Source organism: Vipera ursinii (assembly GCF_947247035.1).
Source record: "Vipera ursinii genome assembly, chromosome: 6".
Taxonomy (NCBI): Eukaryota; Metazoa; Chordata; class Lepidosauria; order Squamata; family Viperidae; genus Vipera; species Vipera ursinii.
This window is the reverse complement of record NC_139515.1, coordinates 64606830-64632192: the sequence shown is the minus strand read 5'-3', so window position 1 is coordinate 64632192 and position 25363 is coordinate 64606830. Positions and strand designations below refer to the sequence as shown.

The 25363-nt window shown below is 37.1% G+C and overlaps 1 protein-coding gene across 7 annotated transcripts in view; it reads right to left on the bottom strand.

The window, feature by feature from the left end:
- Nucleotides 1-5555: 5555 nt before the first annotated feature.
- RBFOX2 (RNA binding fox-1 homolog 2) overlaps nt 5556-25363 on the bottom strand; it is a 190358-nt gene continuing 170550 nt past the window's right edge. For 5 of the 7 annotated variants that reach the window (XM_083365255.1, XM_083365257.1, XM_083365261.1 and 2 more), the window contains 5 exons: nt 24378-24510; nt 19520-19562; nt 11380-11468; nt 9768-9840; nt 5556-8091 (listed from right to left, as the gene is read on the bottom strand). In XM_083365255.1, coding sequence (XP_083221381.1) covers nt 8047-8091; nt 9768-9840; nt 11380-11468; nt 19520-19562; nt 24378-24510 — 383 coding nt within the window. In that variant the 3' untranslated portion in view covers nt 5556-8046. Of the gene's footprint in view, nt 8092-9767; nt 9841-11379; nt 11469-19519; nt 19563-20929; nt 20970-24377; nt 24511-25363 lie in introns of all 7 variants that reach the window. The other 2 variants (XM_083365256.1, XM_083365258.1) reach the window with 1 other exon arrangement.

The window sequence follows — 25363 nt, the reverse complement described above, 5'->3', positions numbered from 1 at the left end:
CATCTCAGGAGGGATTTTGTCCCACTCCTCTTTTGCAGATCCTCTCCAAGTCATTAAGGTTTTGAGACTGACGTTTGGCAGCTTGAACTTTCACCCCCCTCCACAGATTTTCTATGGAATTAAGGTCTGAATACTGGCTAGGCCACTCTTCTTGGCTTCTTCTTGAGCCACTCCTTCATTGCCTTAGATCGTTGCCATGCTGGAATACCCATCCAAGACCCATTTTCAATGCCTTGGCTGAGAGAAGGAGGCTCTCACCCAAGATTTGACAATACACGGCCCCATCCATTGTCTCTTTGATGCGGTGAAGTTGTCCTGTCCCCTTAGCAGAAAAACACCCCCAAAGCATAATGTTTCCACCTCCATGTTTGACGGTGGAGATGGTGTTCTTGCGGATCATAGGCAGCATTCCTACTCCTCCAACATGGTGAGTTGAGTTGATGATTTTGTCTCATCCACAACACTTTCACCCAGTTCTTCTCTGAATCATTCAGATGTTCATTGGCAAACTTCGAACAGTGCTGTACACGTGGTTTCTTGAGCAGGGGGACCTTGCAGGCGCTGCAGGATTTCAGTCCTTCACGGCGTAGTGTGTTACCAATTGTTTTTTTTTGGTGACTACAATTCCAGCTGCCTTGAGATAATTGACAAGATCCTCACTTGTAGTTCTGGGCTGATTCCTCACCGTTCTCATGATCATTGAAACTCCACAAGGTGAGATCTTGCATGGACCCCAGACCAAGGGAGATTGACAGTTATTTTTTTTTCCATTTGCAAGTAATCGCACCAACTGTTGTCACCTTCTCACCAAGCTGCTTGGCGATAATCTTTTTTTTTTTTTTTTTATTGAAAAGTTTTAAAAAATACAATTTTCCTTTAAGAAACCCCCCTTCCCCCTCCCTCCTCCCCTCCCTACCTCCCCCCTATCTCCCCCCCTCCCCCTCTCCCTCCTCCCTCCCCTGCCTCCCCCCCTCTACTTCCCCTCCTCCCCCCCTCCCCCCCCCCGACTTCCCAGAGCAAAATACAAGGTATATATCTAAAAAGCAATCATAAACAATCATATACTAACAATTATAAACTCTAAAATCCATCACTCTCTAGCTTATATAAAGTAAACCAATCCTTAACAATACTAAATATATATAAAAAACTAAAATAAAAGAAAACTAGCATCATTCCCATCTATGTTCTTCCACATTTCCCTATTACCTAAACATATTCTCATTTACACATCACAAACACCTATCCCTATTAACCTCTCTAGCCAAAATAGACTATAATAGATAGTTCTTACACAAATTAACCCGCATTAACCCACAAAACTTTCTTCCTCTTCCTCTGTAATAAATTGTCCATTAATTCCAAATTAAAGATTCTGTTACCATACATATCATCCCAAAACTTTTAAAAACACAACTACCACTTGTCTATAAGTATATTGTGGAAGTTCCATAGATTTCTGCTGGTCTTATTTTTTTGTCTTTTTTGAGCGTTTTAAGGCAGCACGCGTCACCCTCTGTTCTCTAATATCATCCAAAAGAGTTGCAGCTTGAACTCCTCCTGTACCCTTCTCGTCTATCAGTCCATCTTCATCCTCTTGATGTTCTCCTTCTCCAGATCCCTCTGCAGCTTCCAGAAGTGTTGATGGGGTTACATTTAAAACATTGTTGTAAAAGTCATGCGCTTGCTTCACATTACCCAAACAGTACCTTTTGCCATCATACATGAAGCTCAGCCCAGCTGGGATCTCCCATCTGAACCTTATATCCCTTTGCTTGAGCTCTTGCACAAGAAAAATAAAATCCTTCCTTCTCTTTAAAATCTTTGGAGGAATTTCTTTTAGAACCAAAACTTCTTGACCAGCAATCACAACTTTGGTATCATAGGCAGCTTGTATAACTTCATCTCTAACTTCCCTTTTTACAAAATAAACCACCACATCTCTAGGCAACTTTCTCTGTTTAGCAATCCACGAATTCACACGAAACACTTTGTCCATACCTTGTTTTATTTCAGATGCTGGATGATTCAATACCCCCTCAAAAGCCTCAGAAACCAGCTGCTTTAAATCTTCCTTAATATTCTCTTTTAGGCCTCTAATTCTCACAGCAAACTGCATCTGGTAAAATTGGGCCAGACTCTGTTCACTATCCATTTTGTCTTTTAAATCTTCAATTTCCAAAACTTTTGCTTCTAATATAGCATTCTTTTGAGTCAAGTCTTGCACTTGGTCATCCAGCACCTCCACACATTTAGCAACTTTATGCACTGAGGACAAAATGTCTGCCTTCATCTCTCTAAGTTTCTGTTCCATCCTTTCTTCCATTCTCTGCTCCAATTTCTCCAATTTCTCCTCCATCTGTGCAAATTTAGCACCCATTGACTCCAGAATTAACTGGGTATGTCTTTCAAGATCCTTCGAAGTCAATACATCAGGAGAATGCAACGCCTGCAGTAATGATTGTTGTTGCACCGGAGAATTTCCAGCACTCCGAAAAGTTCTAGGGGGAGGTTTAGCCGCCATCTTTTACTTACAATTGTGACGCACTTTCACTTTAAGTTTTAAGCAAAGTCCATCAAGCTTGAGAGTAAAATAAAATAATCTTCTTCATCTCTTCATCTTTCCCTCTTGTACTGCTCTGCCTGCTCTTTTCCTTTCATAGTCTCTCCTTCAAGCAGGGATGGTCGCAGACGCCTGGCTCTGCTCCATAAAGTCCGGAGCAGAGACGCTAGCCAGCTGGGAGCAGCCCAGGCTACGGGGGAGTTCAATCCTTCAGCCGCCCAAGCTCCAAGCTCAGGCGGCCCCGGAGAACTCAACCCCCACCTGGGGGCTCACCCCCTCCTCTTCTCCCGAGGAGGGGGCTTCAAATTCGCCCGAACAGCTGATCGGCGCTGTTTCGGGCGAAAAATCACACAGCTGAGCTGCGGGCAGCCCGGGAAGGCTGTCTCCGGCGCCACGGAGCCACCGGAAACTGCTTGGCGATAATCTTGTAGCCCATTCCAGCCTTGTGTAGGTCTAGAGTCTTATCCCTGACATCCTTGGACAGTTCTTTGGTCTTGGCCATGGTGGAGAGTATGGAATCTAATTGCTTCTGTGGAAAGGTGTCTTTTATACAGGCAATGACCCGAGATTAGGAGCACTCCCTTTAAGAGAGTGCTCCTAATCTCAGCTTGTTACCTGTATAAGACATCTGGGAGCCAGAAATCTTGCTGATTGATAGGGGATCAAATACTTATTTTACTCATTAAAATGCAAATCAATTTATAACTTTTTTGAAATGCATTTTTCTGGATTTTTTTTGTTCTTATTCTGTCTCTCACTGGTAAAATAATCCTACCATTAAAATTATAGACTGATCATTTCTTTTTCAGTGGTCAAATGTACAAAATCAGCCGGGGATATCAAATAATTTTTTCCCTCACTGTATGCTGGGCTGGTTTTCTCCATCTCACAATTATGTCTTAAATCTATTAGATTTGTTTCTCATAATAAAACTGAATTACAGTAACATCCATCCATCCATCCATCCATCCATCCATCCATCCATCCATCCTTCTTTTACAGACTTGAATGAAAACACAGAATCCAGTGGATGGTGTTTCTCTTTTATTTAAAAACAGTGCTTCATTACCATTTGCAAAGGATGAAGAAAGACTCCACCTCCCTTGCTTAGAGTTTATAAAAGCCAGCAACATGATCAATAATTTATACACATGGATAATACAAAAAAAAAGAATAAAAGCTAAAGAGCTAACTACTCTGACCTTCACAATTCCAGCTACTTGATAATAATAAGAGTAACCCAATGAATACTGTATGGTTTGAAAGCTACTGTACAATATGATACTTGAACAGGGGGTAAGGGAGGGAATAGGGATGTTAAGAGATTGCCACAAAGTCCTGGGATGCAGCTACTACTTTTCCAGAGTCAGTCAGGAAACAGGATCCTGGTCAAGCAGCCTGGGCATCCTGGGGAATGATCCAAGGAGAAGGGAGCATCTAATTACAATGCATCCTATGTCCCAAAAGTACCTGGCAAAGAAGAAGTGCAATAGACACTGCACCAAGAGTCAAGCCAGTTCAGGGCATATTAGATCTTCTTCTGACAAACTCCAAGTATTACCAAGTCAGCTTAGGTGGTCAGTAAACTCTCTGCCATCTTGGGACTGCCCTCAGTTCTGCCTCAACTTTTGTCATCATGCCAGGGTCATGCCCCAGGTATTTACAAACAGAACTAAAACAAAACAAAAACACCAAATTAAATCCCAGAAAGATTACTTTATCACGTATTGAATTCCAGGCAAAAAGAGCTGCCAAAACGGTGACACATCACTCTACTGAATATATAGACTAAATTCCTTCACAGCGGCTTCTCAAAGCAACTGCAAAATGCACTTGAATATTCCACTCCAAAAGAGAGAAAACCAAGTACGAGGCTTCTGATTTTCCTTTAAAGAAGTCAATAATTAATTGACATGAGGCAGACTACAAGTCATAATGAATACTTCAGTGGACGGCTTTAAGAAAAAATAAAGGGGCAGCAAATCTGCTATTGCTAAGGAGTAGGCTTACTCAGTTATCATCCTTTTTAACAGGCAGTGTTTAGTGCTATATATCTAGGAGGCTTCTAATTGTCCAAGGTTTGAAGTATCATCTGAACAAAATAACTGCAGAGGACTGCAATGTTGCATTTTTTTCTCCACCATCATGGCAGTAAGTTCTGCAAACTGAGCACTTATGAGAATTTGGTTCTCAGAAGGGGTGCCAGGAACACAGTCCAAATCTTATGGTTATATAATCAATCAGGTAGGGAAAAACAGCACACTGAGGAAATACCCTATATTAATAGTTTAACTCTGAGTACAAGAAGATGGTTTGCCTCATTCACTGGAGATTTAGTTTCATTAGACTCTAAATAAAAATCTTAAAACAGGGTGGGTGAATAGGAAATGGAGCAGAAAATGTTTGGTTGACAATAACAATAACATCACCCAAATAGTGTTTTATGCAACAATGCAGCAACAACAAAAAAAATCAAGTATACTGGTGTATACTACAATCATGTTTGAAATTATCAGGAGAAAATCAGAATAAAAACACACACGTTACATTGGTTATTCACTTCGTCCATTAGGAATTTTGTCTTCCTATTGTAAAACCCATTCAGTCAATACACTCCTAAGCCTCTTCTCCACCCCAGCCCACCCCACCCCACTCCCCACTGCAATGGATTCCTCAGATGCTAGCATGGAGAATGACATGCACATACTATTTCCCAGGTTGCCTGCACACTATTTTGCAGCACAAGACACATCCATCCCAATCTGGTCTTGAAAGCTGAAGTGTCCTGTTACATATCTACTAGACATCTGTAAATGGAGGTGGCTGGAAGAGGATTTGTAAAGCCTTGAATTTGTACCACCTGTGAAGATGTTTTAACTGTTCTAGAAATCAGAGGGTAAACATTATCTTGCTAAAATTTTGCTTTGTTGCAAAGTTAGTTCAGGCTTTGGAAAAATCAAGAGATGAAAAGGTATTTATAGGAATTGAAAAGGTATTTATAGGAATAGTGTACTTATCACATATTTGTGTTTCACAAAAGAGTCAAATGTTTTGTTCTTTTGTTTTATAGCTAAGGAATTAGACTAGAGACATTTCTTGGCTAAAGATGCCTTGCAGGACCAGCGATATAACTCAGGTGACAGTCAGGGTGACTTGAGTGTTAATCCAGGAATAATCTGTAAAAGGACTCCACCTTAGTCTTTTATGAGAAAAAGTTAATAAAATTATGCAACTTGGAGGATTTATCAGGATCCAGGCTTCAATCTTTCAGCTGTAAAAAATATTTAATCCAAGAACTGTGTTAGAGTGCTGCAGATTGTATCTTTTTCTATGTCAACACAAGACTCTTTTCTCACAGTTGTAATTCACTATGGAACTCTGATGTGTCTTATTTGACAGGCAGAAGTAAAATCACATCCTCGAGATGAAAGTAGCTGGAAAATCTTCCTTCCTCATTTCCACAATTTTGTGACAGCTGTAATATTCCTATTCTCTTCTCATTTTAAGCTGGATATACAAAACAAACCTAGTGACTGTTACAGCAGCTTGTCTTTAAAAAAGCAGCTAACAGTCTAATAGTTTAGTGCTCTTTTGCTCAAACAAATAGACTCTTTCATTAAGATCTCCTCTTTAGCAGTCCACAGAAATCTCTGGTAAGCCACAAGAGAACACAATGGCAGTGGAACTAAAGATGCATGAGTTGTATACGATTGGAACAGTGCACTTATGTGATATTACTGAAGGTTTTCAAATCTTCTTGCCCATTTTGACATCATAAGGCAAAAGATAATAGGGTTTCATTTACCCAATTGTCTATTTTTAATTGAAATGTCCTCCAATACTACTTTAGTGAGATGGAGGAGCAGGGAATTGTGCTTTTGTAATGAGTATGGCTTTAAAGTTATACTACACAGGATGGTACACTTGGTCATAGCCAAAAGTCTGAGAGATGATGGACTTTTAAGTTAAATCTGTAGGGCATCTGCAGGAGGTGTTAAAAATAATAATGGAATGGTACAAGAATAAAAAGGGATCCCTTATACTATTCTAATGTTTATGATTATTGGCAAAATATATAAGAGCCATGGTTTGCTTGTAATCCAACTGCATGCATTATCAATTTACAAGACTTTAGACGGTAGAAGAAAGAGTATTCCAGGCAGTTATTCCAGCATGGGACCATCTTCAGGCTTAAGTTTTCCTGAAGCCCTTTCTTAATTCCAGACTGGCAGTACTGATCCAATTGAGCAGTTTGTCTTCAGACAGGCAACCGTTAAGACCGGTTGCAAATCAGAGTAAACATTAATTATGCCTTTGTATTATGTTTGAAAATACTTCCATTTCCAGATACCAATGCTAATACAAGCATGGTTTCCAAATTAGTGTTATGACAAAAGGAAGAAAAAATCCCCCCCCCCCCCGCTTGCCTTACTTTTCTGGTCCAGAATGCATTTTTTCTTCTTTTCATGCAATTTTTTTTATAACATACTTGCAGCAAAGCTAACTACCTCAGGGTGAAAAAAGAGGATCTTGTGCAGTGGAATATCTTACAAGTATCAGAGTAGCACTGGTGCAAGCTTTTCCCATAATCACTATTCCAGAACCTCAAAATATGTAGATCTTTTGCAATTAAACTCTTGGTTTTTCTAAAGAAAAAAAATCCATCATAGCTCCAAATTCAACAGTTATTGTCCCAAACATGCTATTTCATCAGAAAAGAGGGAAGAGCAGGAAGAGAAGAAAACCAAAGCAACGGAATGATTAAAGTAAAGCCATGATAGAATGGATCGTAAGGATCGTAAGAAAGATAGGAGTATGTATTCGTTACATGCCTTGTCCTCTAAAACCATTATTAGATGAAGTCTTTGGGCAGCTTTGAGCAGTTTTGTCTTGACAATTATAAAAAAATCTTAATGCTGCTGGAGCTGTCCTGAGCCCATAAGTGCCAGCTGGTGATAAAAGAGGAGGGTCTTTTGTGTTTCCAAGGAGCATGCAGGTTCCAGCTGCAGGCCATCAACATTCCCCCATTCCCCCAATAGAGGGGGCTCTTCCACACTATTCTGGCTCTTGGGCATAAGACCCAGCAATAATATCTACATATTCCTGACTATGTTCCATTATATTGAATCCTAACAGCCCTCCTTAGCACTATTTATCTCTTTTTGTGTGATTGGTAGGATAAACTATGCATATATAGACACAAAATGCATTATGTTTACCACAGTTAAAAACAAACAATTGAAAAAAAAAGATCAAAAAATGCACAATCTTTGGAACAAAAGAATTAAAGGCAGAAATTTAAAGGAAAATACATATTTAAAGAACATAGTGAGGTATAAAAAAGTATTTCTCTTGTTTTTTTTTTTCTTTTGTTTTCCTCCTCTTCTTGCTATAGAGTTCCTCTACTAGTAAATATTGCAATAGCCAGGCCTCATGAACTGGGGGATGGGAGCTGTCCCACTTGCAGGGGGGCTCATGTCACTTCAGTAAGGGGCAAATCGGCTGTAGCCACCTCGATATAAACTTGCCTGCAAAAGTTGATAAAAAAGAGGAAATTTAGTGGGGGCGGGGGTTAAAAAAAGAACAATGCATATAAGACATTTTTTCATGTAACCCCCATGTGATTTAAGAAGCTGTAGAATGTCTTCTTTAAAAAATATTTCCTTGAACTCCAATTGACCTGAAGTGTAGGTGACTGAAACCCTGGTCCCATATTTGTCTTCTGGATAAAGAACATTAATGCTAGATTATCTATAGCAATTTTTCTCCATGTTTTTCCTTGAACCGAATTTCTCTTTGTCCCTGCTCTGCAGTTCTTTTACTGTTCTTCTTCCTAGCCAATTTTTAAAATTTAAAAGCATGAAACTCCTGCAAGTTATGCTAAGATTTTTTAAATGCAAATGAGAAGATCTGCAGAAAGACTGCTCTATGATGATAACATTTGAGAATACTTAACTTTGAAAAGGAAAGTAAACAGGTCCAAGTCTTATTGCTCAGCTTGCTAACAAAATCAATGGGATTAATGAACTCCAAGTCCTTCAGCACCAATATATTTTATTTATTTATTTATTATTTTATTTATTTATTTTAATTCCATTTATATCCTGCCCTTCTCCGAAGACTCAGGGCGGCTTACAAGCTTAGCAAGTAGCCTTCATTCTGTGTATATGCCTGCTTATTAGGGCTTTCACACACACACCCAAGCGGCATTATTACAAAGTCAGCTTAATTGCCCCCAACAATCTGGGTCCTCATTTTACCTACCTCGGAAGGATGGAAGGCTGAGTCAACCTTGAGCCTGGTGGGACTCGAACCTGCACTAATTGCAGGCAGCTGGTGTTACTTAAGGAGGCATTAGCCCACTGCTCCACCAAGGCTCTTTTAACTCATTTCCAAAGTTAAAATCAATTATTGACTTCATTAGTTTAATTTGTAATTCTTCATTAAAATAAAAAACCATAAAATAAAAGCTCTGGATACAAATAAAATAATAAATTAGCCCCTCTGATATTAGAATGCCAATGTACACGACTGGAATATGGTAACAGGTCTCTGACTGTATTTGTGACCAAGCCTGGGAATCATATTATTTGCAGATTCCACTTCCCATTTGGTGATTTGACCACAGCATTCCCTTTAGAGTGGAACTGATGGCTGGCATTAACTTTCTCATATCCTTGTCTTACTTTTCTATTATTATCCTATCAATCCTAGCACTGTTTAACAACTAACCAGTATGCTGAATACACTTTTTATTATAGAACTTCTGAGATTATTCAACCACCAATACTGTAGACAATGTAAGTGATCCTCATTTAATGACCATTCATTCAATGACTGTTCAAACTTAAGATAGTGCTGAACAAGTAGTTAAAACTGGTCCTTACACTTACAGCCATTGCAGTTTCCTGGGTTCATGTGATCACAATTTGCAAGCTTTGTCAGAACCCTGCCAGCTTCTGACAAAATCAATGGGCAAGCTGGCAGGAAACTGCAAGTCATAGTCAAGTGAAGTCCTTGGTTAAGAATGTCAACAGGGATTGCTGGAACTCCCTTTGGTAAGTGGCACAGTCATGTGGTGTTTTTTTTACTTATAACCATGTTGTTTAATGGCAGGATTTCCAGTCCCAATTAGCACTGTTAAAGATTAACTGTACTTGATAAAAGTACAAAATCATTAAGGAAGAGGAAAAGCCATACATACCACAGCGCCAACTCCATAGCTAGCTGCAGGGGCAAGAGCATGGTAAGGGTCTGCTGTGTACACCCTGCCGTAACTAAAAAAAAAAGGGGGGGGAATAGCAAAAAAAAAGTCACTTCAATAAAGGCTTTTGTCATCAGAAGAACTGGAAATGTATGAACTTCCTGGCTCCACCCCACCTCTATTTTTTCTTCTTCCATTATCTAAAAGACTTGTTTAAATCTAAAGAAGCGATTGCATCAATATATAATTGTGCTAACCCCAAGTACTCATCATTTAATACTTTAAAACAAAAAGGTTTCATTTTAAAAGAAGCACATGTCACATTATGGTGGTAGTGCTTGGGTGTAGTAGGAAAGTTGGCCTCTCATAAATATGTGTTGAGTTTTAGGCTGGAAAGATATCATTTCTATAATAAAATTTCACAATTTTAGATTGAAAAAACATATAAAACTATAAAATTTACATTAAAATTAAAAATAATAAAATTAAGGCAGCTGAAATTAACCATCCCTGGGAAATAAATGTGAGTCTTGCAGGAAAATGAGGCACTGATCAGGCTCCCCATTTGAAAAAGTGCTCCAACAGCATACCAAGTCCTTTTAGGTGCAACTACAGTAAATATCTATCATCGTTGTGGCAATAACACCAAAGACACTGGAAGGTGTTTGAAGATGAAAGTGTAGTAAAAGAATGAAAGTGAAATGTATTATACTTTCATGCAAGGCTTTGTCATTCCTAGTCTGTCCTTTGACATACTTATCATTGAAAGTATTTTTACTGGCTTAGCCAGTGTACACAGCCTTTTTAAAGGTAGAAAAAGGGTTTCATTCTCTCTATCATTAGCTTAATGACCAAAGCACTAAGAGGCAAGACAAGAAACAATGGAGGGAAACTAACCAAGCAGAGAAACAATCTAGAACTAAGGAGAAATTTTGTAATGGTGAGAGCAACCATTTATCTGAAATAGTATAGATTCTCTTGCTTGAGCAGGGGGTTAGACTAGAAGATCTCCAGGCTCCCTTCCAACTTTATTATTCTATGTTCTAACAATTGTGATTCTAGAAAACAATTGTGCTAAGCTACACAATAACTCTGAGACCAATACGTACAAGTCAATGATGTCTTATTTGTGTGGTCATAAATTACTGCAAAAAATACGCAGCATAGTATAATTCATCTCAAATGAATTCATTTCTCACAGTTTGTAAGCCATTTGCCAACATCCATCAAATCCAGGGCAGGGGACTGGAGGCAAAAAAAAAAAACTATGAATGGGGGTTATTGGTTGTGCTTGAAAGCTGCACGAATTCCCCCCAAAATGCCAGCAGGACTATAGATTGCTATCCTAAAAGCATTCTACTCTGTTTTGCCTATAGACAAGAACAAGGTTGAATGCTGATTCTGATGCATGACTGCAAAGTCCAGCTATCTCTTTCGGAAACCCTAGGCATATAGCAATTGTTTTTACTCAATGTTTCCTAGCCAAAAACCTGGAGGTCATGCATTTAGCATTTGCAGCTGAGACATATACTGAGGAATATGAGGAAATGTAATGTATTTTTAAAATGACGTATTCTCCAGAAAGATGAAAACCACGCCTTTCCTTACATACCCATCACTGTAAGCTGCTGCAGCTGCTGCAGCAGCAGTAGCTGCTGTTGCAGTAGCGGGCTGCGCATATCTGTAGGCTGCATATCCACCCTGCAGGGAAAAAAAAGAACTGACTTTATAGATATCTTTCTCCTTAAACAAAGTGGACTGATATACACAACACAGGTACAGAGGAAATGTTTCAAACTGCATCAACTCCCATGTCACATTTAATTATGAAAGTAGTCCCTGATCCTCATATATTTTGCTATCTCCCCAACACATTTCCTGATGAAAAGTCCTATATCAATAAGCAAATCAAATGGAAAAGCCTATACTATCATAGTAGTTGTAGGTCAATTTATTAACAAGAATATCAAAAATAAAGATGCTAATACATCTCTTTAGTCCACCCTGGTCATAATCACTATAAAAAGTCTACCGCATGTTACCCATCAGGGCTATAAATTCACACAAGCTAATGTTTAGGAAATGAATTCCATATATGGAAGGCACATTAAAATGAACTCTCTAAAACAAGTTCTTTATGTTTCCAATAATCTAAGTACCAACTTCCTTCTTGTATCTTCTGTCCTACAGTCTCTTCCTTGCCAATTCCTTCACGTAATTTAGAACTTAATGGCTTTAAATTCACTGCTACATCATGATCTTTTTTTTCTTGCCAAAATTTCTGTAATAGCTCTTGTCTGATTTTGTATATCAGATTGTAATGCTTAACCTTTAAAGAGTCTTCATTTAGCTACATATGGCCTTCCTTTTATTTTTGTCCTATGCCTGGGACATCATAATCCTGTCTCGGTAAAAACCAATCCTCTTCCTTCCTTACATTTCCTACAACGACAGAAGCTGCCTGATACTCCTTCCAGTTTTAATTATTTCATAGCTATCATTTATTTTTTAAATAGGAAGATAGTGTGGTACAAAGCAACAGGATCTGTCTTTTTCAGAATGTATCTGGATTCAAAAGAAAATCTGGACTTAAAAGGAATTATTTAAGAATTTAGAAATGATGGGTGTCTACAGGGGAATTTTTCTTATAAACATAAATGTGCATATATGTATGAGTTGTAAACTTTCCTACTTATTTACTTGGCTCATGTTCACCCTGGCAACCATTTAGTAAATGGGCAAGCTTTCAAAACAGCCATTTTGTGATAATATTCATGACAAGTTCTCAAAATTACAAATGTGCCTGTTTCGTTAATCTTTCATAGAACTAACTTTAGTGGGTCTGTCTTAAACATAAATTCTTTAAGAAGGGACTGTGTTCAGTTATTCATATTGCAGAATAACCAGTATGTTTTAGCTATTTTATCATTAATATCCAGAAACTTGTTTCCTTTTAATTAGTAGTTCAGCTGAATGCTGGAAGAATAAATTTAGAAATTAACCAGTGCAATCTTTATGAAAAGAAAGCAGATACCTGCACATTTCATTGTAATTTCAGGGCAGAGCTATTGTATTAAAGATAACCAATGCAACAATAACTAGATAACTGTAAAAATCCTGTGCACGGAAATCTCATCTCACTTAACATGTAAGAGGTCTTCACAGATTAAAAGTCATGGTAGCAAATAATTATAGTCTTGAAATTATATCAATTAACAATTAGGTATAAAGAACAGTGTTAAACTTTAGAAGACTGTTTGTTTTGACAATTAGCAAAAAATACAAAACCTGTAAAACTGAATAAAGATTCCTCTGAAACTCAAAAAAAGCCCCTCATACTCATTCAGTGAGCCAATCTAAATTGGCTTATTGAAATATATTGTTTTACCATCTTTTTATTTTCTATTATTTCAGGCCCAAATGGAATTATCAAGTACAGGAATCAGCCGCAAGGGTATACAATCCAGAGAAGTAATTTTTCCCTTCCTTAATAGTTGTATTAACCATTAATAGTTGTTTATCAAGTAATTGTAATTACCATTCCAAGTGCCTGATTTAATTAATTTTACTGAGTTCTGAAGACCTAAATGTAAAGGAGGAGGAATTGGGAATGAAAATGCAGATGTGTTCATGGTATGAAACAGATTTTTTCATGACTGTATGAACATAGTGTTAGCTTCCCTCTATCCAGCTATTACAGGGAAATCTGTAGCAGTTACTTTTTTATACAGTAATATTGTTAAAATATTATGAATACAAACTAAAAAAGTAAATTAAAAATAATAAATGCAGAAAGAAAAAATTAGAAAAGAAAAAAATAAGAATAAGTAAAGGGAAATCTATAGCAATTACTATAGAATATTGAGTCTCCTCTTTCTCAAAAAGAACAGCGACCTTAAAATGTCTATTCTTTAGAGCTCTTTTGGCAGAGGAAGGGCAATGATACACTTATAGGATTCCAAAATTAGCCATCACTTCAAATCTCCTCCTGTCACAAAACGAACAACACTTCTAGTGCTTCTCCTCATGACGGTCTCTATTCTGAATTTTTAAAAGCTCTTTATTTCATTATACTGAGTAATAGTAGCAGAAGAATTTTATTCCAAGGAGCTTTGCTAAAACAAAGCTTCAAACATATCAGCATCCCTTTTCTTGATAAAAAAAATTGCAGATTGCAGAACTTTCAACATATCTGATATTCAGGCATGCTCAGATGTATTCATCTTGGTCTTTGGCAACACTGATTGCTGAGCAGCTTGTCTCATAATGTGCCTGGTGTGCTCTATTCCCGACATAATTTTTTAAATTTGACATTTGAGATAATCAGCTGAGTTCAGCCCAACTGTGAATATGAGGACAAGATGCAGTTTGAAACTAAAGATGTTTTTTTTTTCCATTTAAGTCATTTTAACTTGCATTTCTTATAAAGAAAAAAAAGGACTGGAATTAGGATGGGGAATGGTATAACATTTATTAATTATATGAAAATGAAAATACACTAAGCATGCTGACATTTGGAACTAAAAAACAACCAGCAAAGTCAACACGTTCAGACTCATATTGGCTAGTTCTATCTATCCCAGCATTCTCTTGGGACAGCAGTTTTGCCCTAGGATCTACCACAAGCTCAGTGAAGTACACAGCCTCAATTACTAGAGCGTGCAGCCACAACGACCTGCTATTACATAAACAGTCAGTCACCACTGGAGTTAACATTCCAAATCTTAAACAATTCCCATGTATCCCAAAATAAAAAAAGAAAACCTCCCACCTTAGCCCTGTCCCACACCACGAATGTTAATAATCATAACAAGCAGTAACCCATCTGTTATGTCAGAGAAGGGAACAGAGACTCCATTGAGAGATTTTGAGCAAGATGTTAACATTTCTCAGCTGACTGCACAATAAACAACAATAACAACAAAAAAGAAAAAAAATAATTCATTGGAAAAATAAAGCTAAAAATAGCTGATGTGTTTTTTGGGGTAAGCAGGCACCGATACAGATGTGAAATTATTTAGAAAAGTGGATGCTGCATTCTCTGCCACTGGTCAGAGAATGTCATCTGGTGGCCCCCAGGGGGAGGTCCTTCTCTGTGGGCGCCCCGGATTTATGGAATCGGTTGCCGGTCGAGCTCCGGATGGCGCCCGACCTTCGCTCCTTCCGACGCGATCTGAAGACTCACTTGTTCGAACAAGCCGGCCTGGCCTGATGGAGGATGGGTTGGGATTTTACTGTTGTTTTTAATATATCTATTTATTGTTTTAGCTTGGGAATTGTGTTTAATTCTTTTTTAACTTTTGTATCTTTGTATTTTTATATGTTTGCCCTGTTTACCGCCCTGAGTCCTTCGGGAGAAGGGCGGTATATAAATAATAATAATAATAATAATAATAATAATAATAATAATAATAATAATAATAATAATTATTATTATTATTATTATTATTATTATTATTATTATATAAATGAATGATCATTATCTATGTGATGAGAAAGTTGCATGTTTTTTTTTAATCTATATGCACAACACATTTAACTGGGTCAAAGAAGAGCTGTACAAATATCTTAGCTAACTGTGGAAAATGAATTCTACAGTTAGTTAAGATAGTTAGGTTTAAGCCTGAAGGTAAACTAACTGCAAACAATCAAGGCAGCTGGGTTATTATTCCTTCTTTTTATATGCCTCTCACTTTATGTTTTTGCTGTTTGGCCCCCAGAACAACACAGGGATGCAAAGGGAGCAGAAATAGACTAGAATAGATTAGAAATGACCACTCCCACTCATTGGCAATTATGCACTTCTAGCACATGGGATTAGTCAATTAACCAAGGGAAGCAGCTGACATCAGCATGATGTCATCTGAACATGTTCATTAGATGTACATTACATAAAATCAAGTAGTGAAATCAAAAAATATTCCTGACAAAAGAACATGGGCATTTAATTATATCAATAGAATGCCTGTTTGAAAATTTTTGCCCTGTCAATTTATTTAAAACTCCATGGAATAAGTCCAAGCTACTTATAATATCCACGGTTTCTGCCACTTTGGCAGAAGAGACTTGCCTACTAACTCACATTTTTTTTCCTCCCCTTCCCTGCCTTCCATCTGTTTTATATTTGTCTGCACCCAATCAAATATTATTTAATTCACTAGAGTATATTCTAGAATTTATCAAGTTTCTGTTAATCAGTAAAAGACAGAGACAATGACCAGTTGTTTTATGTTTATCTGTATCTGGACAATAAAAACCTATGTTTTAAATAATATGATCTTTATGATAGATATCCCAAATTTTTAATTATTTAGACTGAGTGTTTCATTTTTCACCTTGAGTGGACTACCTTCTCAAGAAGGCATCATTAGGCATGTGATGACAGATTCTCTTGTCCTATAGGTAAGGCAACCCTGAGGCTCTGTTGCAAATAGAAAGGAGGAAAAGGTTGCTATAACATGACAGTGATCAAGTTATCAGAAATAGTCAGATAAAGGGAAGAGCCCTTCACTGCACAGCTGTCAATTTCAATGTGGGACAGTCCAAGTGCTGCTTTAGCCACGGGGGAAGATGGAGATTAGTTTCATTCATTTTCTGGAATTCATTTAAGCTTAATATGTCTCAAGTATTGCTATAAGCATCTTTTATTAATCTTTCCCCATCATATGTAGACTTGAAGAGACCTACAATATGCAACAAGTTTCCTATTTGTATTCTCAGCATAATGTTTAACAATTAGTGAAATGAAATCTACTGCTCTTCACAGTCCTTGTAAGTCAATGGAAATAGCAGATATCAAGGTAAACTATAAACAAAAAATACACCAAAATGTATCTGGTTTTATATATTCCAATAAATGGATAAATATTAATAAATGACTTAAGTATTTTTTTCAAAAAATGCACAAGCTAAACAAAAATGTTAATGGCAAGCTTATGTGATGGGGTCAGCCATTAATATGTAGGTCTGTCTGTCTGTCTGCCTATTTACCGGTATCTACTGGTATCTACTGGTATCTACTGGTATCTACTGGTATCTATCTATCTATCTATCTATCTATCTATCTATCTATCTATCTATTGGCCACTCATCCTATCACAGGGTAACTCTGGATGGTTAGGTTAATAATGAGATATTGTCAAGGTTCTTTCTGCGTGCCTAGATGCTCTTAAGATGGCAAGGAAGAAGATGGCTGCGAATTCAGGAACTCTCCATTTCCAGGAAATGTCCATGTTTAGCTCCAGATAAAATTGCATTTTCCCAGGGAGAATTGGTGTATATATATTAAGGAGTCATATTTTTTCTGAAGGAGCAAATGGCAGCCATGACACTGAGGGACTGCAGATTTATCTAGTACGCCAATTTCACCCCTTCCTGGGTTGAGAGGTCTTTTTCTTGGTCACTTCTAATTGGGACTACTGCAGTAAGTTCTACCTGCAGCTGCTTTTGAAGATTATTTGAAAACAAAAGCTGATCCAGAAGGTGGTATATAAACTGTTTCACCTATGTAACAGCTCTATTTCATCAACTGAACTGGTTATCAATTGACATCTAGATACAATTCAAGGTGTTGGTTTTCACACATAAAACTCTTTGTAACTCAGGGCCTAGACAACTAAGGAATTGTCCTTTTCCTCTGATTATCTCCTCCCATCTTACAATAAAGCAGGGAACGAGGAGAGTTGGAGAGTTGAAACTTTATGCATAGGAAGTTGCTTGAAGTTTCTCTTTTTGTTCTCAAATAGACTAGGTTTTTTTCCAAGATGCAAGTTGGACAAAATATGCTTGCTTTTCCATACATGTAGTCAAGACTTTGTTAGAACATTTGCTCCTGGGTGACAAATATATAATGCTGGAATGGATGAATTTCTACTTCATTTGATATTTGCAGATACTGATTCATAAATGCATTTCTGCATTAATGTATGCATGTTAAAAAAACTATTATAAATCCTCATATGTTTGGAAGCTTTCCCCTCAAAGTACTGAGTGAAGATGAATCCTAAATGAATACTTTTAACAACGTAAGATATATGCTTAGAAATTTTTAAACATACTATCTAATTTGAGGGTTTGGGACAGTAGATTCAAATGTTGAAAACAAAACAAATAAAAAATAAAAAGAGGATTCCATCTATTCTAATAATAGACATAGATTGGAAGTTCTTCAACAATAAAAAAGTAAAATCTTTCAGACTACACTGAAGAATATATTTGATATATTTACAGACATTCATCTATATAAATAACAAGAATTCCTCTTATTGTAGCAACTAGAAATTTACCCTGTGGTCATAATAATTGCAACTGACCATGTTTTTGATCTGTCAGCATTTATTCAGGAAAGACTAGGTCACACAGAAAATGTTCTGAGAGCACTGTTTAAGCTTAGCCATATTCAGATGCAAGATTTAAACTTTCCCAGGAGACTAAATTAAATTTAAGTCTCCCCCCCCCCCCACATTGTTACACTTTTGGGCTGCATTTCAGAGAAAGCAGAGTTCCAGTATTATTAGCAAAAAATATTCTGCCACACAATACGGGTGTAAAAATTGCAGAGCATGCTTATCGTGTTGTGAAAACACTCCAAAATATTCACCATCCTAGTGCTTGGAGCTTAGCAGATGAATATGGAAATAGGGAAGATGTCCCAGTTTTACCAAGAGAAGAGAATATATGGAGCTCAAGGTTGAACTGTGGAATCCTTGGTGCTCCCTGAGTTTGCGGACATTTCATTACCTAACAAGGTAACATCATGAGTGCTAGAGAATGTAGGGTTTGCTTCCTGTTTACATATAGTAGCTTCGCCTGCCAGTGTTGGTGGGGGTATTGTTTTCTCCTTGGTAATTCCGACTTGGTAGAATTGGCTAATGAAACATCTGCAAATAAACAATCAAGCTCAGAGAGCACAAATATACGCAGCTTTTATTCTATAGCAAGCAAGGTTTACATTTTCCCTTTGGTTGGGGAAAGCATAGCTTGCAATCTCACAGAACTGAGCTCCAAATATTAGCTGGTCTCCATTGGGAGCTTTCTATGCTGGAATCTCTCAAACTCAGTGGACTTGCAAGCTGAGGAGAAAAATGGATCCAGAGTCAGAGTTCTCCATTCAAGGCTGAGGTCCAGAGTCTACAATTCTGTTTCAAAAGTTTTAACTAGTAAAGACCTCTACTTTTGTTCTGTCATTATCACGACACGCTACATTCTGCCTTGTTTAGAAGCTGGTATCTTGACACTGCTTATTATTGAGATTTACTGTATTTCAAAAAAAAGTTGAGAGTCAATGATTTCAGTGTTTTTTTTAATACCCTGCAATTAATGTGTTCACTTCTGTGCTTCTCTACAATAGATCATTTATTTTTAAAAGCAGAAAGCATAGGACTAGCATTCCCAAGCTTTCTTTCAAGAAGGCTAGCATATATATATGCTTCTGAGAAAGTATGGATAAGAAACACAGACACAAAAATAATAATACATGTTTGTATTATGCTTATCACAGACACAAAAATTTCTCCTAGTTTGCTACCTATATTTGAGAAAGCCTTCTTATATATTATTGGATTTGTGCAGCGCTGAGACAAATGAGAGTTTTGATTACATGCTCACAAACATATCTTGGCCTTGTATTTTTCTTTTTAAAAAGACTCTGTTCCCATCTCTAACTGGAACTGTTAGTATTAATTCATTTTTTTTCCTTTATCCCACTGCAATCCACAATCTGATTGATTGGCAGGTCACACTGGCACTCCTACCTGAGGTATTTTAGCGCTAATGATTGGTTCCTGTAAGACTATTCTATAACAGAACACAGGAAGAGCAATTCAAAAACACAGCTGTGGAGGGAAACAATCACACACACACACACACAAACACACACACAAAACCCAGCAAAGGGCTTACCAGCCTTTTCTTTCCTTAGGATGCAAGCACATGTTTCACCGAAAGGTTTGGCCCTTTAGGATGACTGCTTTTGTGAAATAAATAAACCACACTAGTGGAAGCTGTGATCAAAGCTGTTACTTCCCACACCTACCCACTGCACCCTGGGCTGCATTTTTAATGCCAGCGAGCAATAAATCTTTAGACTGAAAACAAAGTAGTTAGGGAAGTTTGCCCCAGAAAAGGAAGACAAGGATAAGGAAATGATAGAAAAGCAAAAGATGTAAGCGGACCACTTTTTTTTCTCCTTCTGCCTTCATATCACCTCAGTTCCGTATGTTGCTATTAACTGAGTTTCAAGAGAACAATTTTGTTTAAACCATCCTTTATTCCTGCTTTTAAGAAATGCTTTCTTCATTTCTCCCACAACAGTGACTTCCCCACAGAGGCGAGAAAATGAATTGCTAGTGAATTATTATGGAGAAACAGCACCCATTTAATACATGCCAATTAAAACAGCAGAAAACAGATGGCTTAAGAGTCATTGACCGAGATGTCACTATTATCATTCATTTCAGTTAGCAATGAAAGATTGGTTCATCCACCTTGAGAGATAAATGTATTCATACCAGTCTCAAAGAATGACATATCTATTTAATGATATATGCATGATCATCTTTAGGAGATAGTGTCAAATATGCTAACCAAAACATTTACTATTTATTTATTTACACTTGGGTATAATATTTAACATGTTATAAAAGGCCCATAAATTCACCTATATATGTTTGTGGACCTCGAATTCCCTTAGATTTCAATCCATACATAAATTTTCAAAGATCTCAAGAAAAGAAAGGAAATAGAAAAAGAAAAGGAAGGATCTGAGGCAAGATCAACCTTTTTATTTTGGGCAACCAATTAAAAGCCAATTAAAAAGGAAATGATGGAAATTTTAATTTGCTAATTGTATCTTAGGCTGATTAGAACTACACAGTACCTTTGTGAGAAGAGTACTCAGTATATTGAACCTGGCAATGGTCAAAAAGCCTAGCTCAGGTTTGCACTGAGGGTCGAGTGCAATAACAAGAAACATGCTTGCATTCTTTAATATATAATATATACAGGGATGAAGAAAATTAAAGAAAATTATATTTTGAAATACAAAACTAAACCAAAAACATCATCATCATCAACAACAACAAGAACAGCAACAACAACAATTAAAAAAAAAAGGCTGGCTTGTCATGGGTTGGAGATGAGAAGGCTCCAGTGTATGTACTTACATAGAGGTCAGCACCGTAAAATCCGTCCTGGTAAACCACACTGCAGAAAATCCACACAAAAACAAAACAAAACAAAAAAAACAAAAAAACAAAAACAAAAAAGAACAGAAAACACATTCCGGTTATTGAGGACGGCAGCATGCACATGCGCTTTACACAGGCGGGTGATGTATGAATCCATAACCTGGGCTTTCGGGCAGGAGCAAATCAGCAGTTTGTGTTTGCGCACGCACGCTAGACAGCTCGATATCATCTTCCATGGCATGCAGGCGGGCAGAAGGGCAGACAGTATGCAAAGGGGGGATGGGGAGAAAACAACCTTTATACTGTACAATAAGAGTGTTGTTGGGGGTTTTTTTAAAAGAAAAAAAATATCAGTGTTTTGAAGAAGAGAAATACAACTTGAGAAACCTCAACTTTAGTTATTAACCTGGAAAGGCTTTAATTAACCCTCTAAACAAATGAATCAACTGCTTTCATGTAACAGTCTCCAAGTAGAACAAGCAAGGTCATTGGGAGTAGTTCATCCAGTGATGGGGTCCACCTAGATCAAAAACACACCAAAAGTTGTGTACTCATCTGCATCTCACAGCCTTGTGTGATCACTTCTGATATCCATACATCACCTATTTTGTTTTTGTTTTTTAGACATGCAATAAAATTTGGCCGATCACACAAGCATGCAAATTATTATTATTATTTAGCATCTAAAAGTACTGATTCATCCTCAGAGTAAAAACCCCGAATCATTCGATTCTGATCAAAGTAAGCAAAAATAAATCAAATAAAAATACCCACAATGCATTGCTTTCACAAGCAGAGATCATAAACTAAAAGGGTTAGGCAATTGATCCAAGGCTGCAGAACTAGAAAAATAAGAAAGGGGGTTCCCTGGGTGGATAGCAATGATACATTCTGCAGAGACACCAACACCTAGCTCCCTTTCAAATCTAACAGCTACTAAATAGTTTGTTCTAGCACATCCAGAATGAAATGAACTGTGAAATTACTGCAACATATTGGAACATTTCATAGAGTAATGTGCTTTATGTTGATAGGGCAAAAGATAAGGGAAAGATAAGAAAGGAAAAGAGAGCTTGCCACAGCCCTTGTTATGAATGCATGCTTTGCACAGCTTTCTGTAACTTTAATCATTTGATAGATGAATGCTAAATCACTCATATTAAAAAGCATTAGTTCCCCATATATGAGAGCCTTGTGTGTATGTATCTGGCTTACCAGTTAATGTAATCACAGGCTAGGAGTCAATATTACTTGTAATTTTTTTTCCATATGCCAACTGGAGTACAAAATGATGCCAAGCTTCTCTCACACTGATCAGAACACACCCACCTATAGGAAGTTACAAACAACAAGGCTAGGATAGCTTGGCTATAAATTTGCTTTATAATCATCAGATTTCTACAGTGATGCAAGCTTAAGTTATTAAACTAACCATGCGGCATTGCACTCCACTACAATTTTAAACTACAAAAACACAGCTGATAAGCATAAATATACGCAATGAAAAATTACTGTAGGAAAGTGATGTCAATTCAGCAGGGAGAGTATGCCATTTATAATATTGATTACAATGGGGAGGCAAAAATGAGGATCTTTTTATTTGAATTTATAAGTCCCATATTGTAAAATTGGGAAGTCTGTAAGATGAACTTCAGGTTTTGAAGCTTACATAATCACCTCTTTTCTTGCTGTTAATCACATGGAGGAAATATTTACTTGTATTGAATACGAACCACCAAACCAAACTGGCACTAGACCATAAGGAAGTCTATTCCTTACCTCCTCATCTTTTAATTATCATTTTATCTGGATTGGGACTTCCCTTTATAATAATTTTATTACAAATATTGTAATAATAAATATTATAAATATTATAAATTCTATTATAATTTTATCTGGATTTGGACTTCTATTTTTATTGTTTTAGAGTTATTTATATATTAAGATTTTAATGTTTTATGCTGTAAGCCAAACAGTCATTTTGTTATGAGATGGGCAACAAATAAAGTTAATAAATAAAATTTAAAAAATAATAATAAATTAAAATAAAATAAAAATAAATATCTTGAAAAGAGTTAAATATCCTGAAGATTATTAAAGGGTTATCCTGAAGATCATTTCTGAGAGCAGATTATTAAACTATCTTCAACTGAAATATTCAATTTAAATTCCATTGTGGTTCAAAAAAATGCAAAACTCCAATGAACTAGGTTTCTTTTCTAGGAATACTTTAGCTGTTACTATAAGGGATAATTATAATTTTAGCTGAAAGTTTATAACCTACTATAACTGGGTAGCAACAATTAGGCATTAAATGGTACCCCATGAATGCTATGTGATGCATGGAAGTTATTCTAAGAACTATCCCAGCAATTCTACCTATGCAAATCATGGAGGATGCTGCATGCAGATACATGTTACTTTATGTGGTAGAACGATAAAATATACTGTATTTATATAAACAATGGGAGAAGGGGATATACAGAAAATAACTATCTAATAACTGCCCAGTGTTTATAGCCATGCTAGGCTGTTTGGTTATTAAGACCTAGCATAAAGTGGAGTATTTCAGCAAATAATCCCCCCTATTAATGTATACTTCTAATTAAAAGAGGAGAGATCAGTATCCAACTGTCTCTTGGTATTTTCCTTTCTGCTTAGATTTGTTCCAGGAAAGTCTAGAATCTAGTTTTTCATTTTTGATACAAATGAAATGTTAGAACTAAAACTGACAACAGAGATACTGGAATCTGTCTTGAAAACATGCTTAAAATAATAAAACAACAATGCCTTTGGAATGATAAGAGCCGCTTACTGCTAAGCTCTCACGCTACTGAAACTTTTAAAATCTAAGGAAGCAATATGCTGCTTATCCTGGTTTGGGGTTGTTGTTTTTTTTCCTAGTTTAAACAAAAACTACTCTTCATTACACGTCAGCTCAATCTTTGTTTAACCCTTCTCAAAACATCTCTAATCAAGAAAGCAAGTCCATTGTGGGTAACTGTTCTGTTCTGACCAATTTACAGACATTGTATGAGGAAGCTAACAAAAAATCCTTGTCAGTCCGGGTAATTCAATGAAATTGGACTTCAGCGAACAAGAAGTGGCCTCACTCTACAGAACTCTACACCTTTTAGGAAACTCTTTTTATAAGAATGTTCCTCCATTATTTCCAGATTATTTTGTGCTGCCAAAATACTGTTACAAACTAGAACAATTGGCACATTATTTTTGAACATTTTTTCCACTGTTGGCTTGCCAATTTAATGAAACATTCTTTCTGGTCATAAATGTAAGTTTTAGATTGCCTTTCTCAAGTAAGATGTAGTGCAGAGTGTTATAGGGTTGGCACCTCCTGTCCTTATTTTCAGTCCATTGAATGTCCCATTCTGAAGATCCCTGCTGGATAGTTTTCCATCCTTACCCTGGGTAAGCTGGGATGGCTGCTGGAGGTACTGCTCGTACCGCACCATACACTGTCCTTCCTCGTCCTCTCAGATGGGCTCCCCTAAAGGCTGCCGCTGTGGTGGCTGCAGTTGGGTAAGGGAAGCTGGGTACTGTGAAGACAGACAGACAAGGAAAAATATGAGAACATTCAGTTCCTCTGCCCAGTCAATTACAATCACATTTAACTAGGCTTATGCACAACTCCAGAGAGTTGGGATGTTCTGCACCTGTCCTGCAAAGGAGCATGCTTAGAGCTCTGAAGCCTCACATATCTCTTTTTATGACATGATCCTGAAGGAAAGGTAGGGTTGCAGAGAGGCCTAGCATGCAAGAGATTAACATTGTGTCATGCTTTCATCACAAACTGCAAACTGTTTCCCCTTTTCCTCCACCCCGTTGTGATATTGCCATGCAGTCTGGTTAGAAAGTCTGAGAAGCACATAGAGTTACTACTAATACAGGCAGGTAATAACTCTTCTATTTTCTTGGAATGGGAATGCTTAAAATGCTTTTTTCATAATAAGCTTAATCTTGGGAATTAAGTGTGTGTGTGTGTGTGTGTGTGCGTGCATATTTCTCCTTCCAACTCAGTTTTTTCCATCATATGTCACTTAAGTATAAAATGAACAAAACATCCTAATGAAGGCAGCCATAATTAATGAAGAGGTTTACCAAGTTTACCAAGAGCCTACCTTCTGGCAAAGGTGACCATTAAGTGGTTCCATCTATATTGAGCCCTGTTTTATTACACATCATGCTGGAGTAAACTGGCCCAGGGCAAAATGATATTGAAACCTCAGAAGGTGGCTGGGAACACAATGTAATAAAGGGATATTTAGATGGCACCAGTCAGTCACAGGGCAAAATGAACTCAAGGTCCTTCTAAGAGCATGCCACAAGGGGGCTTGCAGTGGACTCACAGTTTAGTAGCATGAATAACATGTACTTTGGAGTGCGGCCTGT